The sequence below is a fragment of the Dipodomys ordii genome, unplaced genomic scaffold, assembly GCF_000151885.1.
Source record: "Dipodomys ordii isolate 6190 unplaced genomic scaffold, Dord_2.0 Scaffold71, whole genome shotgun sequence".
Classification (NCBI taxonomy): Eukaryota; Metazoa; Chordata; class Mammalia; order Rodentia; family Heteromyidae; genus Dipodomys; species Dipodomys ordii.
In genome coordinates this window covers 455,183-471,355 of record NW_012267287.1, presented here as the reverse complement: position 1 = coordinate 471,355, position 16,173 = coordinate 455,183, and the positions used below count along the sequence as shown (strand labels likewise).

Below are 16,173 nucleotides of genomic sequence, written 5' to 3'. Positions count from 1 at the left end.
TCTTCAGCTCAAGGCGAGCACTCTACCACTTGAGCTACAGCGCCACTTCCGGTTTTCTGGTGGTTTATTGGAGATAGGAGTCTCACGGTCTCTCCTGCCCAGGCTGGCTTTGAACCGCAATCCTCAGATCTCAGCCTCCTGAGTAGCTAGGGTGACAGGCGTGAGCCACCAGCGCCCGGCAGTTTTCTCTCTTCTGTGTGAAGGGGTTTCATTGTGACACTTCCATATGTGCATATAATGTTCTTGAATCCATCTCCTCTGCCACTCTGCCTTGTTCCCTCCCTACTTTTAAACTAACTGTAACAGGGCTCACTCTGTTTTCACACGTGTGTGTAAAGTACTTGGACATAATGGCTCCATCCTCCTCCCCTGTCACTCTCTTCCCTCCTCTTGGCTCCACTCATGTCATTCTGTTTTTTGGTCTGAAGTCCATATTTGCGAGAAAACGTGATACCTGGTTTTCTCAATTTGGCTTATTTTTCTTAATGATTTCCAGTGCATTCATTTACCGGAAATTGTACAGTTTCATGGCTGAATGATATTCTGTATTGTATATTATATACTCTATTTTCATTATCCATTAAGCTATTGGTGGGAACCTTGGCTAATTCTTTAACTTGGCTGTTTATTAAGAAATTCCATACTTATTCCCATAATCTCCGTAGAGTGCCCTAATAATATACATGATCACCAAACAGCATATACAGGGCTCATTTGTTGTTACTTGTTTTCTTGATGATGGCTATTCTGACAGGAGTGTTTTGATTTACATTTCCTTTGTGGCTAAAGATCTTGAACATCCATGTATTTATTAGCCATTTGTACTACTGAGAACTGTCTGTTCATTTGCCCCTTTATTAATTAAACTATCTGTCATTTTGTAATTCATTTTTGGAACTCTTTGTATATTCTGGATATTAATTCTTTTTTTTTTTTTTTGTCATCGGTCAGGGGCTTGAACTCTGGGTCTGGGCTCTGTCCCTCAGCTCTTCAGCTCAAGGCAAGTGAGCTGTCTACCGCATGAGCTACAGCGCCACTTCTGGTTTTCTAGTGGTTTATTGAAGATAAGAGTCTCACAGTCTTTCCTGCCCAGGCTGGCTTTGAACCGTGATCCTCAGATCTCAGCCTTCTGAGTAGCTAGGATTACAGATGTGAGCCACCAGCACCCAGCTGGATATTAATGCTTTATCCAATGAATAGCTGGAAAAGATTTTCTCCAGTTCCAGTGACTCTTGATTCTGACAGTTGTTTCTTTATACAATCCCATTTGTCAAGTCTTGCTCTTATTTCCTGAGAATTAGTTTTATATTTTCAGATGTTTTTCCTATGTTTTTCAGTAGTAATTTCAATGCTTTAGGTATCACATTAAGATCTTTGATCCATTTTGAGTTGATTTTTTTTGTTTTTGGTTGTGGAGCTTGAACTCTGGGCCTGGGCGCTGTCCCTCAGCTCTTCAGCTCAAGGCAAGCATTCTACCACTTGAGCCACAGCGCACTTCCAAAAACCAACCTCCCTCTCTCCCTCCCTCCCTCCCTCCCTTCCTCCCTCCCTCCCTCTCTCGCTCTCTCTCTCCCTCTCACTCTCTCCCTCTCTCCTCCCCCCCCCTTTCTTTCTTTCTTTTAGTCGGTTATGGGGCCTGAACTCTGGGCCTAGGCACTGTCCCTTAGCTTTTCAGCTCAAGGCAAGCACTCTACCACTTGAGCCACAGTGCCACTTCGTTGAATTGATTTTTATACAGAGAGAGAGATAAGGAACTACTTTCAGTTTTCTAGATGTGAATGCTCAGTTTTCCCAACACAATTTTTTTTCCAGTGTATGTTACAGAATCCTTTGCAAAAAATAACTTGACTAGAAACAAATAATGTGACTGAAATATGGATTTAGTTCTAGATCTTCTGCTGTATTCCATTGATCTGAGTTGTGTTTTGTTTGTTTGTTTGTTTATTTGGCCGTCATGGGGCTTGAACTCTGGGCCTGAGCGCTGTCCCTTGGCTCTTCAGCTCAAGGATAGCATTCTACCACTTGAGCTACAGCGCCCACTTCTGGTTTTCTGGTGGTTTATTGGAGATAAGAGTTTCACAGAGCTGGGCACTGATGGCTCATGCCTGTAATCCTAGCTACTCAGGAAACTGAGGTCTGAGGATCATGATTCAAAGCCAGCCCAGGCAGGAAAGTCCGTGAGACTCTTATTTCCCAATAAACCACTAGAAAACCAGAAGTGGTGCTGTGGCCCAAGTGGTAGAGCGCTCACCTTGAGCTGAAGAGCGCAGAGACAGTGCCTAAGCCCAGAGTTCAGCTCCAAAACCGACCAAAAAAAAAAAAAAGAGTTTCACAGACTTTCTTGCCTGGGCTGGCTTTGAACCGTGATCCTCAGATGTCAGCCTCCTGAGTAGCTAGGATTACAGGCATGAGCCACTGGCACCTTGCAGAATTTTTGTTTTTGTTTTTTTTTAATTATTTTTTTTTGTGAAAATACTGTACAGAGGGGTTACAATTGCATGGGCAAGATAATGAGTACATTTCTTATCAAGCATTGCAGCCTCCTCCCTTGTTTCCCCTTCCCATCCCTTCCCAGCCTCCCCCCGCCCCCCAACCCAATCCTCCCCGCTCCCCCCTCCCCCCAGAATTTTTATTTTGTAAGGCTATTGTGGATACGATTATTTTCCTGATTTCTTCCCAGGCTGCTTGTTACTGATACATAGAAAAACTGCTGATTATAGTCTATTGATTTTTGTATCCTGCTATTTTGCCAAAAGTGTTTATCAGGTTATAAGTTTTTTTTTTAATTGGAATCTTTAGAGTCTGTGAAATATAGGATCCTATCTGCAAATAGGGATTAATTGACTTCTTCCTTTACTACTTGTATTGCTTTTATCTCTGTTGTGAAAGCACATTGTATTTAATTCCTCCAGAATTTGGAATCAATATTATGTCAATGTTCACTTAACACTTTGATATGCAAACATAGTACATCTGTGTGCTTATGCTAGTACTGGGGTTTTGAATACAGGGCCTGAGTACTGTTCCATAGCTTTTTCACTCAAGGCTTAAGTCACAGCTCTACTTCTGGCTCTTTGGTGGTTTATTGGAGATAAGAGTCTCATGTACAGTCCTACCTGGGCTGACTTCAGTCTTGATCCTCAGATTTCAGCTTCCTGGGTGGCTAGGATTGTAAGTGTACATCTTTTTTATTTCTTTTTTTGGGGGGAGGGGTCCCGTCATGGGTCTTGAACTCTGGCCTGGGCACTGTCCCTCAGCTGTTCAGCTCAAGGCTAGCGCTCTACCACTTGAGCCACAGTGCCACTTCTGGCTTTTTTTTCCTTTTTTGCTTATGTGGTGCTGAGGAATCGAACCCAGGGCCTCAGGCATGCAAGGCAAGTGCTCTACCACTGGGCCACCTTCCCAGCCCCAGTAAGTGTACATCTTGTGTCCAGCGATGTGTATGGTTTTGTGAGATATGATCCTTTCCTATTAAGTTTCTTCTGCCAATGGAATAACAATTGTGGGTCACACGCTAAGTTGACGCTTGAGAAGTTGATGGTCCTGTCTGTACAGCTTCCTCCGGTGGGTGCATGAGCGTGTAGGTGCTGCCTCCTGAAAGGAATATGGCCATACCGGGCCTGGGGCCCAGGAGGGACACATCACACTGATTAGTCATCCATTTCCTGATTTCATTCTCAGGAAAGGGCCTCTTTCAGATGCCCTTATTTGAGATTAGAAGAGTTGTCGTGTGCTATTTTCTGAGTGATGTGTTCCAGGGTCAACAAATTCCAGGTCCAGTCTGGCCCACAGTGTGCATTTTATACCTCCAGATGGAAGGTGACAGCACAGTACAACAGGGCCTATGCCATCAAGGGAATCCACTCACACGCATTCCTTTGCAAGAGATACTGCAGACGTCTGCTTCTTAGAATTATCACAGATACAGAAAGAGAGAGTCTTAGTGCATTTTGGTGTAGAATTACTTTTGTTTTTCCTCTTTTATATATCATTTTCTTTCTGGGTTGGGGCAGGGCAAGAGGGTCAGTAGAGCATGTAGTCATCTGTCAAATTCCTGTGGGGCTGCATGTGCAGGCCTGCTAACGACAACTGTCTGCTTCCAAACCGCGTCCTTGCAGCTGGGGTGAAATAGTAACCATACTTTCCATCATTTAATTTGGTGCCTTTCTCCATCTATTTAGTAGCAGATTATCACAACAAACAGCTTTTGACACAATGAAACATTCAGTTTCAAGTAAGTAAAGTAATGGCAGAAAGGAGAATATAAAAAATAACCTGCTGCTGAATTACTGAATATGTAGTAGTAATATGTATTTTTATTATCACTCCTTCAGCAAAGCCAAATGGATATGTCTTGCTGCTTCCTAATTCATCCGCCCTTGAAAGGTGTGTGGGTCTGGTGGGATGGTAGGAGTTTTTAAAAATCTTGGAACCCTTAAGTCCTTCCTGAGGACACGTCTACATTTCCTTTCCCATCTTGTCTCATCTTAAAGTCCCACATCCCACCAAGTTGTCCAGAGAATGGGCGATTTATTGGACTTCTAACTTCCTCTGGTACTTAGATTCTCTTAGTGTGAGACTTGAATTCCTGAAACGGGAATACAAGATCTTAGATGGCCAATCAGAGAACTCCAAGCCTGTGGCCACAGTGATTGGATAACTCAGTCCTTTATGAGCACCAGCTACAAAACTGGCTGCTAAGCATGGACAGCCTAGAACTGAAGAGCCTCATCATGAGTGTTCACAATGTGCCCTTTCACTGACCCTGGGTCAGCGTCCTTTACGTGACAAAATGCAGGTTATACTCTTGTGGCCCTTGTTTGACCTGTGCCTCTCCTATATTGATCGTTACTCTGTGCCAAGAGCTCAACCTTTGTCCCTCTGCTGTTCAAGGGAAAATCCCAACCTGGAGCAGTCATGGTTCTTGCAGGGACAGCATGCATTTATGATACTACCACTTGGTAGACAGGGTTAGAGATGTGCTTTCAGATCCTGACAGAGAGGACACTGTTATGTGGGAGGGCAGTACTCTATCCCCTATACTCTATCCCTGGGCCTCAAGAGATAGGAATCTAGAGGGAGAGAGACAGCATGGACTGGTACCTGCAATGGGTCCAGCATGTCATCCAAACAGGTTTACCAACAAGATATAGTTGATGGATCTGAAGCAAGCAGACGTGAGTTCATGCTGTGAGGCCATGCTGTGACAGAGAGGTGGTCAGTGAGGTATACATCTATGCAGCCCCGCTGGGCGTGGGGTTCATGGGACCAGGCAGGCTTCCCCTATCTGTCTGCGGGGAGGTGTCACCAAGAGAGGATAAATCCCTGAGTCAGTCACACTGAAGAACTAGTAGGAGGTGGAGGACTAGAAACTGTGTCTGGGGTGATGGCTCTGTGCTGATTGAAAAAGTTAAATTTACACTTAGAAAGTGCTCCTGGGAAACAGATTAAGAGAACATGCTGTCCCCAGGCTGGGGCTGTCAGTCAGCAGAGAAGGGGTCTCTCTGAGGTCCTGCTGTCAGGTTGGCCAGGCCAGGAGAAGACAGACCAACTTGAAAACTAACCCAAGTGATATTTTCCTGTTCACCTTTGGACTGACAAGTGGTCAAACTGGGGCTGGCAGTGTGCGTTGACAGAAAAGTGACTGCTCCTGCTCTCGGGTGGGGGTGGGCTGGGGTGGAGGGTGTCTGGCCAGCAGGTGCAGGTGGGAGTTGGAAGATGCTGAATTGCTGAGTTGAGAGAGACTGCCTGGAGGAGCAGGGACAGAAAAGGCCGTGCGAGGTGCTGTGCTCACAGGCTGTGTTTGATTCGTAGACAGGCAGCAACCAGGAGAGCACAGGAGGCGATCAAACCCTGGTAGCACTGAGAGAGGACGCCTCCCTGGTCTGTTACATGCAAGTGTGTTTAACTGATGACTTTAAGCTATAGAAAAGTGCTGGGCTTAAAGAACTCCTTTCATTGATCAACAGAGTGGAGTCGATGGAAGTTGACCTTACTCCTCCAGTGCAGAAAGTAAGTACACTTACACCACCACGTTGCTTATTTCTCAGGAAAGGATGTTTAATACTTCACAGTTGACCTCAGTGTCCATAAACATAGTGTTTGTTTAACAGTGTCCCAGCCTCCGGCTGAGCTCTTCACTGTTTGCTGGCCCTGGCATATGTGAGTTGTGGTTCTAAACTCGGTCTTTGCATTCTTCCCTAATGAGGAGGCGTGTCATCATGGGAGGCACAGGGTCCCAGGAGGGGCAGGGGCATGACTCGCGCTTCCCCTGCCCTTACCTACAGCCTCAAGAAGAAACACAAAACACGGTTGAAGAAACACAGAAACTTGTCGTTTCTGGAAAAGGATTGAAAATGGGAGAACTGAGAAAGCAGAAAGCCACAGCTGTAACTTGGAGAGAGAGGCAGAGATGCATGATTAGAACCGATGGCAGTTCTGTGCCCTGCCCAGTGCTGACAGAGCTGCAGGGCTGGGTGCTGGGCGAGCTGTGACCACAGAAGGGAGCAAGGAGGAAGGCCGCAGGCACTTGTCTTGTGGGTGTCGCCTGGAGAGCTTCAGGCACCAGGCTGCTCCCAGCACGGCTCCAAGCCCTTGTGGATGTGAACAGTCCCTCTAGTTCTCTCCACAGTGGACACCGCTGTGGGGACTTGTTAGAAGTAATGTCCGCTTCTAGCAGAGTCTCCCAACCCGACTCCTCGGTAAGAAGGTAGAATGACCCACTTTAGGAAGGAGGCATCTGGCTCCTTGGCAGCTGGTGTGAGTACAAGCCGCCTCTCTACCCAGCTAACTTCCCAGCGCCTCCCGCCACGCCGGCTTCCTGCAGTGTCTCCCTCCACCCGCGCACTCCCCAGGCCTCTCTGCACTCGCAGATCTTGCCAGGCACCTTGGCTCCTCGGGCTAAGCACCCGCTTCCACCTGTGTTTCTGTCCACAGGTGGCCTTGTTTTGGGGGTGGACACGTACTGTGGCTTCATGGCTCCCACAGCATGTGAGGAAGTTTTCCTGTCAGTTTAGTTTTTCTTCAGACCCAAGCAGTTGGGCCAGGCTAGAGATGCTAAAGACCACAGGCTCAGTCATGCTGCTATACTTGTCACGGAACACAGTACAGGGAATAGTGAAATCCTGAGCCAGCCAGGGGGGATGTTTTCTAGAAGGGGCCAGGTGGTTTCAGCTGCAGCTACTGAGCTCTACTGTTGAATTAAAAACTAGCTGCCTGGCACTGGTAATCCTAGCTACCCAGGGCTGAGATGCAAGGATTGCAATTCCAAGTCAGCCCAGACAGGAAAGTTTGTGAGACTTTTTTTCTTGTTTTGTGCATTATTCCTTTTAATAGGTAAGTTATATTTAAAACAACTCATTTCCCATTACAAAGCATCCTTCCTTCCCATATCTTGTGCACCTTCAGCTCAGCTAGTGAAAGGAACTTAAGGCTGTGTTCTTTATACCAGCTCTGGTGCTCTGTCCTTACGCCACCCCAGTCCAGAGGAGACCCTGTAGACCAGACGCTCTGGTGCTCTGTCACTTACGCCATCCCAGTCCAGAGGAGACCCTGTAGACAGGATGCTCTGGTGCTCTGTCCTTACGCCATCCCAGTCCAGAGGAGACCCTGTAGACCAGACACTCTGGTGCTCTGTCCCCCCTGCCACCCCAGTCCAGAGGAGACCCTGTAGACCAGACGCTCTGGTGCTCTGTCCCTTATGCCATCTGAGTCCAGAGGAGACCCTGTAGACAGGATGCTCTGGTGCTCTGTCCTTACGCCATCCCAGTCCAGAGGAGACCCTGTAGACCAGACGCTCTGGTGCCCTGTCCTTACGCCATCCCAGTCCAGAGGAGACCCTGTAGACCAGACGCTCTGTCCTCTGTCCCCCCTGCCACCCCAGTCCAGAGGAGACCCTGTAGACCAGATGCTCTGGTGCTCTGTCCCCCCTGCCACCCCAGTCCAGAGGAGACCCTGTAGACAAGATGCTCTGGTGCCCTGTCCCTTACGCCATCCCAGTCCAGAGGAGACCCTGTAGACCAGATGCTCTGGTGCTCTGTACCCCCTGCCATCCCAATCCAGAGGAGACCCTGTAGACCAGATGCTCTGGTGCTCTGTCCCCCGCTCCCACCACCCCAGTCCAGGGGAGACCCTGTAGACCGGATACTCTGGTGCTCTGTCCCTTACGCCACCCCAGTCCAGGGGAGACCCTGTAGACAGGATGCTCTGGTGCCCTGTCGCCTCCTCCGCCCCAGTCCAGAGGAGACCCTGTGGAGTCCAGGTCCCAGGTCTGACCTTCAGGGCCTAGGCGTAAACTAGGCTCTGAAGGCCTGCAGGTGGGAAGGGGGCATGCAGCTGTGGAGTCCTGTGGGCTCTCTATAGCTAGCTCAGGAGCACCCAGGGGCAGGTGGTAGGGCCAAAGCCTGGGAACAGGGACCCAGCCTCCTAAGTGACTGGGCAGCCTTACTCTGTGAGACTCCTGTCTCCAATAAACTACCCAGAAAAAGCTGGAAGTAGTACTGTGGCTCAAGTGGTAGAACACTAGCCTTGAGCACAAAGAGATTCAGGGACAGGCCCTGAGTTCAAACCCCAGGACCAGCAAAAGCAAAACAACAAAAACTAGCCCATATAGCAATGAATGAGTGTACTATTCCAATAAAGCTTTATTAACAAACACAGACAGAGGACATAGTTTTTGCACTGTGCTACACAGAACATGAAGTCTCAAGGAAAATGTCTAAAATCAACTGTAATCTCCGAAATTCTTTGTGATTCCTGGAGTGGATCTGTAGAGCCTTTTTGGAGAAGGCAGACTTGCAGTTGTGGCTGCCCTTCCGTAATGGGGAAGCAAGGGCTACTCCAGTTGGACCCGAGGTTCAACCCAAGTTGAGCAGAGGTTCCGGGGTGCCTCTTGGGGTGCTCAGTAGGCTTGAGTCTTTCTGGCTGGCCCGCTGAGATCAGTGCCCCTCCCTCTGACTGAACGTGCACCTGCTAACCCCTGGGGAGAAGCATTGTCTGGTTTGAGGAGTGAAACTTCGCTATTATTTCTGCCCAAAGCTTTGATCTGAAAAGAGCACAGAACCTTCTGCTGTGTGCAGCTGATAGATCTTTTTATAAGGTAAATCATGACTTTCAAACATAAAGGAACACCTCCCACCTGCTTTATTTAACTGTTTGTGAGAGAATAGGATAAAATGGGAAAGTTTCGCCACAGAAAATCCAGAGGGCAAACACCTACAAGAGAGAGACTACTGAGGGACACAGCACTCCGCCCCTCATGTGGCAGAGCCCATGTGACAGTGGGCAGGAATCTCCTGGCTGTGAGACTGCGGCTTCATACGGTGTCTACACTTCTCCTGGATCTTACCAGAGCACTTACTGTCTGTTAAGAAAACCCTCTATGGCCTGGCGCCTCTGAATCACGCCTGTAATCCTAGCTTCTCAGGAGGCTGAGATCTGAGAATCATGGTTCAAAGCCAGCCTGGGCAGGAAAGTCCATGAGGCTCTTATTTCCAGTAAACCACCAATAAACCAGAAGTGGTGCTGTGGCTCAAGTGGTAGAGTGCTAGCCTTGAGCTGAAGAGCTGAGGGACAGCGCCCAGGCCCAGAGTTCAAGCCCCACGACCATCTAAAAAAAAAAAAAAACTACATGAAGCAAGTTATAAGTAAGAGGAGAGAAGAATCTGGCACACTTGGACTCCAAGCATGAGCCAGGCCACCCAGCATGCTGGTCCCAAGCAGTCTCAGAGCACAGCATGATGCTATCTTCATGGAAACGGCCTGCTGAGGTGAGGGGTGGAGTGACCCCACTTGCATCCCATGGCCACCAGGCCTCGGGGGCCTCCTGCCTGAGGGCATAACATGCAAGACCTCTCTGCGGATGCCATTCTCAGACCACCCTGCCTGGTCTGCCATCATGGTTTAATTGCCACAGTCACAGTAGCGGCAGCCAGAGTGGAGGGACCATTAAACCTGCCCCTGAGCCAGCTGCTCCAGGATGAGCTGGGGGACGGAATGTGGTGCAGCCCAGGCTGGATGAAGCCCAGACTAGAAACAGAAAGCCAAACTTAGCATACATGAATCATACCAGGGAAATGTTATTGTAACATGTCCACACATGTGCTATGTACCCCAATCAATCCCACCCCTCTCACATCCCCACCCCCCTTCCTGAAACAATTGGAGCAGATTTTATTGTCTGCATACATGCAAACCCACTGCTTGAACCCTGTGGATCCGTGTTCACTGTCCTTGTCAGCCCAGACCCGCCCTGCTCATATCCATCCCTGCAACAGAGCAAAAAGCCAAAGCGGTAAGTGTGCCCAGCAGCTCCTGAGCAACCCCTGTGTGGGGGTTCACGTGACCTCTGCCCCAGACCCTGCAGGACTGCCAAGTACCTCCCTCAGTGTGGGCCATCACCTTGGGTGCTTTGGCCTCTTTGCATTCTTTTTGCATTAACTGTTACTAAACTCTTGGCCCAGATAAGGAGCTGGAGACAAATCAGAACCAGAATCAGTTCCTCTGAGGTGGTACCAGAGATTGAACCCAGGCCTGTGCCAGCCAGGTCTTTCCCCGCTTAGTTACATCTTTAGCCTTTTTTGTTTTACTTTGAGACAAAATCTCACTGAGGTGGCCAATTCTGGTCTTGAGCTTGTCATCCTCCTACCTTAGACTCCCAAGTAGCTGGAATTACAGGAGTATGCCACCGTGTTCAGCCAAGAAGCCATTCTTATTAGCATCAACATGAAAATGGGCAGTTTACCTCATCTAAGTCTTTGTGAAGTTTCAAATGATGCATCAACTTCAAATAAGATGTAAGTTCATGTGAGCTGCACGTGCCTGCCAGGAGCTGCAGAGCAGCTGGAGAGAAGGGGCCAGGACAGGAAGGAGTAGTACCTGGAGGGTCTTCTGTGGAGTTGTGAGCTCAGAACCTACCTGTGGGTCACATTGCTGTCCATGGCACAGTGAATGACTGGCTTTTGGGCATCTGGACTTGGTAGGCAAGTGCCAGCCTCCATACAGCAGGACTGGCAGTCCTGGGGCTTGTGGAAGAACCGGCACCGCTGGGAAGGTGACCTCGTGTGAACCACAGGAGGCACCCAGAGCCATGGACGAGAGCACTTCTGTGCCTGTGAGGGGGAGCCGTCAGCCCTGGGCACCACATCCTAAACTAGTCGCCACAGACGGGAAGAGCTCTCACCTCTACAAGTTCTCTGTTGGATAGGCATGGGGTTCCCAGCCTCAGGTAGTAAGGAGAGGGGGAGGGTTACGGCAAGGTGGCGAGTGAGCCTGTGAGAGCAGTGATTTCCATCTGGAGCCACCCCTCAGGCTGACACCATGGAAAGCACGGTGCGCGTCCCAGAGGGGCCCGGAGCAGGGACACTCCCGCCAGCAGAGGCGATAGGAATAGAAAGGTTCTCCTGGCGGGTCGGAAGTGCCTGGGTCACAGGAGGTCTCGTGGGTGGGATGCTAGGGAGAGCACCAGAATCAGCCTGGGATAGTTGACAGGGCAATTTTTAGACCCAGGAAGGGAAGTGAAAGACCTGGGAAAGAATACTGGCAGTGGGCACGGAGCTAAGGAATGGCCACAGCAGAGAGGGATCAGCAAACGTGCCCGTTGATGCCCACTGTGAGGACGAAGCCTGCAGCCCAGCTTCCCAGCCTCGGCAGGCAGCTCTGAGCCCTCAGCCTCCTGAGGCTGGAGCAGGGTGGGGACTGCCCGCCTCCACGTTGCTCCTGGGAAGAAGCTGCAGAGCAGGAAGACCTGGACAGCTCTCCTCAAGAGGACCGTCACACATGTTACATCTCCTGACATCAGCCAAGAACTCTGGGTTTGTTTTTCTTTATCCTGGCATTCTTTTTTATGTGTGTGTGTGCTGGTCCTGGAGTTGAACTCGGGACCTGGACACTGTCCCTGAGCCTTTGTGCTCTAGGCTAGCACTCTTAACACTTGAGCCACAGCTCCACATCCATTCCCCATCCCCTTTTTTTGTGTGGTTAGTTGGAGATAAGTCTCGCTGACTTTGTTGCCCAGGCTGGCTTCAAACTGCAATCCTCAGATCTCAGCCTCCTGGGTAGCTAGGATGACAGATGTGCCGTTCTCCTGGCATTCTTAAAGCACTTAGTGGGGTCTTAGTCCTGTTGACTGTTTCAGGCCTTGATGGAGCAAAGGGAACAAAGCCAGGCCCACTCTGCACTAGCCACAGGGTCATGTTCTGGCCTGTGAGTGGAGCTGGATTTATCCAGCTGGGGCTGAGAAGGAGAGGCCCAGAGCTCTGAAAACCCCGGAACTGTCTGAGCCTCACAAATGGCCATCTGGGAACTTAACTAACTGTTCTCTTTTGTTCACTCAGCCCGAGGTAGCAGCAGGGCCTGCAAGGATCTCTCTGATTAGCCCGCCTCAGGATGGACGCATGGGTGAGTACAAGTTCTATAGAACGTTTGTGCTCTACCACTTGAGTTCAGTAAACACTAAGTGAAAAATGAACTGCGTAACTTGTAGACAGGGAGAAAGCAAAGGAAGGGGTGACATTATCCAAAAAAGGAAATTCACTCATTACCTGACTTACAAAATGGTACCTTCCCTGTACAACACTTTCATAATAGCAATAAATTATATTTAAAAATAAATATTGACCTTTATCTAATAACACACAAAAATCAACTCAGGCCCCTGTGACTCACACTTATAATTGGAGCTACTCAGGAGGCTGAGATCTGAGAGCCCTGGTGTGAAGCCAACCTGAGCAGGAAAGTCCATGAAACTCTTTATCTCCCATTAACTACTCAAAAGCCAGACGTAGAACTGTGGGCTCAAGTAGTAGAGCACTAACCTTCAGCAAAAAAAAATGCAGGGACAGCACCTACGCCTGAGTTTAAGCCCTGGAACCAGCAGACATACACAAATTAGGATAAATCAAAGACCTAAAACTATAAAATTTAAATTTAAAATGTTTTTCAGGGGCTGGGGGTGTGGCTTAGTGGTAGAATGCTTGCCTAGCGTGCATGAAGCCCTGGGTTCGATTACTCTGTACCACATACACAGGAAAAGCTGGGAGTGGCACTGTGGCTCAAGTGGTAGAGCACTAGCCTTACACTAAAGAAGCTCAGGGATAGTGCCAGGCCCTGAGTTCAAGTCCCAGGACTGGCACAAAAAGAAAAGGTTTTGCAACAAAAAACTATCAAAATGAAAAAAAAAGTCCCATCTCCTAAATGAGAAAAAGATAGTTGTCAATCATATATATGCCTGAGAAGAAATAGAGGTCAAGAATAATAAAGTAAGCCACCTTATTCAAGGATTTATTGGGGCTGGGAAGGCGGCTCAGTGGTAGAATGCTTGCCTCTCATGCATCAGGCCCAGGGTTCGATTCCTCAGCACCACATACAGAAAAAGCCAGAAGTAGGTGCTGTAGCTCAAGTGGTAGAGCGCGAGCCTTGAGCTGAAGAGCTGAGGGACAGCGCCCAAGCCCTGAGTTCAGGCTTCACGACAGACAAAAAAAAAAAAAAAAGGATTTATTGCACACAGTTTTAACAAAGCATAACCAGAAAGCAGTAAACTTTTAAAAACTCAAAACCAAAAGCTTTAAATTCCTGCATGAATCTTGCAGCCCAGTTGATACGGAGCTCCCAGTCCTGCATTATTACCAGTTGTGTTCAGGTTGCGTGATATCCTGAGCTTTTTTCGCCAGTACTTAAGTTTGTGAATATAGGCCTCCCAAAAAAGAGGAGAGTGTCCAAAACAAGGTAAATGGTATTCTAATCCTTGAAAGACATCAAGCCCTTCATGTGTTTGATGTCATGGTTGTATTGAAAGTTGTAGATTTGTCTTTAGCAGAAGTTGGGTGACATTATAGGAAAAATGAGTCACGTATCCACAATTCAGTACTGAACTGCATCCTGACCATTTGTGGCTTTTTATCAGCAGTAGGATCTACCTGTGGATCCCAAGGTTCTGTTGTATAAAGAAGTTCTAAAATTGGGCAATGGAAAAAATTGTAAGTGATAGAAGGAACTGAATGGAAGAAGGCATACACACGGCTGATAAGCACTTGTACTCACATCCATCCAGTCTTTAGAGGATGCAAGTTAAAGCTGCAGCAAGGCACCACCTCACAAGCACAAAGATGGCTACTATAGTTTAAAAAATGACAGCTAAGGGGCTGGGAAGGTGGCTCAGTGCTAGAGCGCTTGCCTTGCATGCCTGAGGCCCTGGGTTCGATTCCTCAGCACCACATAAGCAAAAAGAAAAAAAGCCGCAAGTGGTGCTGAAGAGCTGAGGGACAGCGCCCAGGCCCAGAGTTCAGGCCCCATGACCGGACCCCCCCCAAAAAAAATAAAAAATTACAGCTAAGCAACAAAAAAAATAAGTGATGGGGAGAAAATGACTTATGCACTGTTAGTGGAGATGTAGAATAGCACAGCCACTGGAAAAAATGGTACAGTGGTTCATCAACAGTGCAAGTTAGGCTTACCATAGGTGAGCAGATCCACTGCTGTCCCTGCGTCAAAAGACCAGGAGGTAGACCTAAAGTCTGTATGCTCTTTATACCAACATTGTCTACAGCAACATTGTCCACCTGAAACAGAAGCAGCCTAAATTGACAGATGAATGGCATCAAAAGACATGGCAGACAACAGTGTGCACACAGAAATATGAAAACAACCCTATTTGCCATGACCTAGAAAAAAAGTCTAGGAATTAACCTAACCATAGCGAAAACTATACAAATCTAAAGAAAGAAATCAAAGACGGCACCATGCCTTCCATGCTCACAGATATGTAGAATCAATACTGTGAAAATGGCCATACTGCCACAAATGATACACAATTCAATGCACTCCTGTCAGAATTCCAGTCACAGTCTTTACTGAACAGAGAAAACAGTCCAAAGCTTCATGTGGAACAACGAAAGCCAGCCACAGCAGTGGGGTTCTGCCCGGCCAGGCCCCTCGCACAGCTCCTCAGGGAGGTGCAGGCCAGACCCGCACTTCTGGTCCCAAGTCTTGACATCAAGCTTCTGGTTTGGAGATTTTTGTTTAGTTGTGAGGGTTTGTTTTGCTTTTGGTTTTGGGTTTTTTTTTTTCCAGTTAAGGGGTTGAACTTAGTGCCTGGGCACTGTCCCATACTTCTGGTTTCCTGGTAATTAATTGGAGATAAAGAGTCTCACGGACTTTCCTGACCCAGGCTGGCTTTGAACCTCGATCCTCATATCTCAGCCTCCTGAGTAGCTAGGATTACAGGCATGAGCCACCAGCACCCGGCTTGTAGGTTTGTTTTGTTTTGTGAATCCAGACCTGGGGTTTGAATGAGGGGCCTTGAGCTTTCACTTGGCTTTTTCTCTCAGGGATGACACTCTTACCACGTGAGCCACACCCTTAGTCCCTAATTGGAAATAAAATCTCAGAAACTTTCTTCCCTGGGTTAGCTTCGAGGGCTAGGATTACAGGTGTGAGCCAGCAGCACCCAGCTGTCCGATCACTTTTGTCTCTACACAGTGACAAACATGGACTGACCACCAAGCACCTGACCTGCAGAAGCAGCCACATGAGAGCGTTTATGCCCTTTCACAATGTAGTATTGATGTGAACCACAGGAAGAAACCAGAAGCTTAGGTGGGAGCTGGTAGCTAGCTACTCAGGAGGCTGAGACCTGAGGATTGTAGCTCGAAGCCATCCCGGGCAGGAAACTCTGTGAGACTCTTACCTCCAGTAAACTACTCAAAAAGGCTAGAAATGGCACTATATGGATCAAGTAGTAGAGCATTGCCTTGAGCAAAGAAGCTTAGGGATAATGTCTAGACCCAGAGTTCAAACCCCAGGACCAGTGTCGCCCTCGTTTGTCTTGTGGTATAGTAGGTCTCATCTCCCCACTTCCCCGCCACCCAGAGTACCACGATGTGCTAACCTGAACACAGTGTGTTTATTTTCTCCACAGGCATCATCTCCCGGGGCGCACAGCACCCCAGCCTGACACCCAGCCACATACGTGTGGGGAAGGCCCTCAGGTACTGTCTCCACAAGATAACGCACAGATCAAAACTTACCTTTGTGGGGCTGGGAAGGTGCCTTGCATGCCAGAGGCCCTGGGTTCCATTCCTCAGCACCACATAAAGAAAAAAGGAAAAAAAAGCCGGAAGTGGCGCTGTGGCTCAAGTGGTAGAGCGCTAGCCTTGAGCTGAAGAGCTGAGGGACAGC

The 16,173-nt window shown here is 48.4% G+C and overlaps 1 protein-coding gene across 1 annotated transcript in view; it reads left to right on the top strand.

Moving 5' to 3' along the window:
- The window catches only part of Rnf212 (ring finger protein 212), a 28,793-nt gene that overhangs the window by 11,097 nt on the left and 1,523 nt on the right, over nucleotides 1–16,173 (top strand). Inside the window, exons 6-9 of the mRNA XM_013023865.1 lie at nucleotides 4,182–4,234; nucleotides 4,335–4,388; nucleotides 5,972–6,012; nucleotides 12,333–12,396. Coding sequence (XP_012879319.1) covers nucleotides 4,182–4,234; nucleotides 4,335–4,388; nucleotides 5,972–6,012; nucleotides 12,333–12,396 — 212 coding nt within the window. The remainder of the gene's footprint in view (nucleotides 1–4,181; nucleotides 4,235–4,334; nucleotides 4,389–5,971; nucleotides 6,013–12,332; nucleotides 12,397–16,173) is intronic.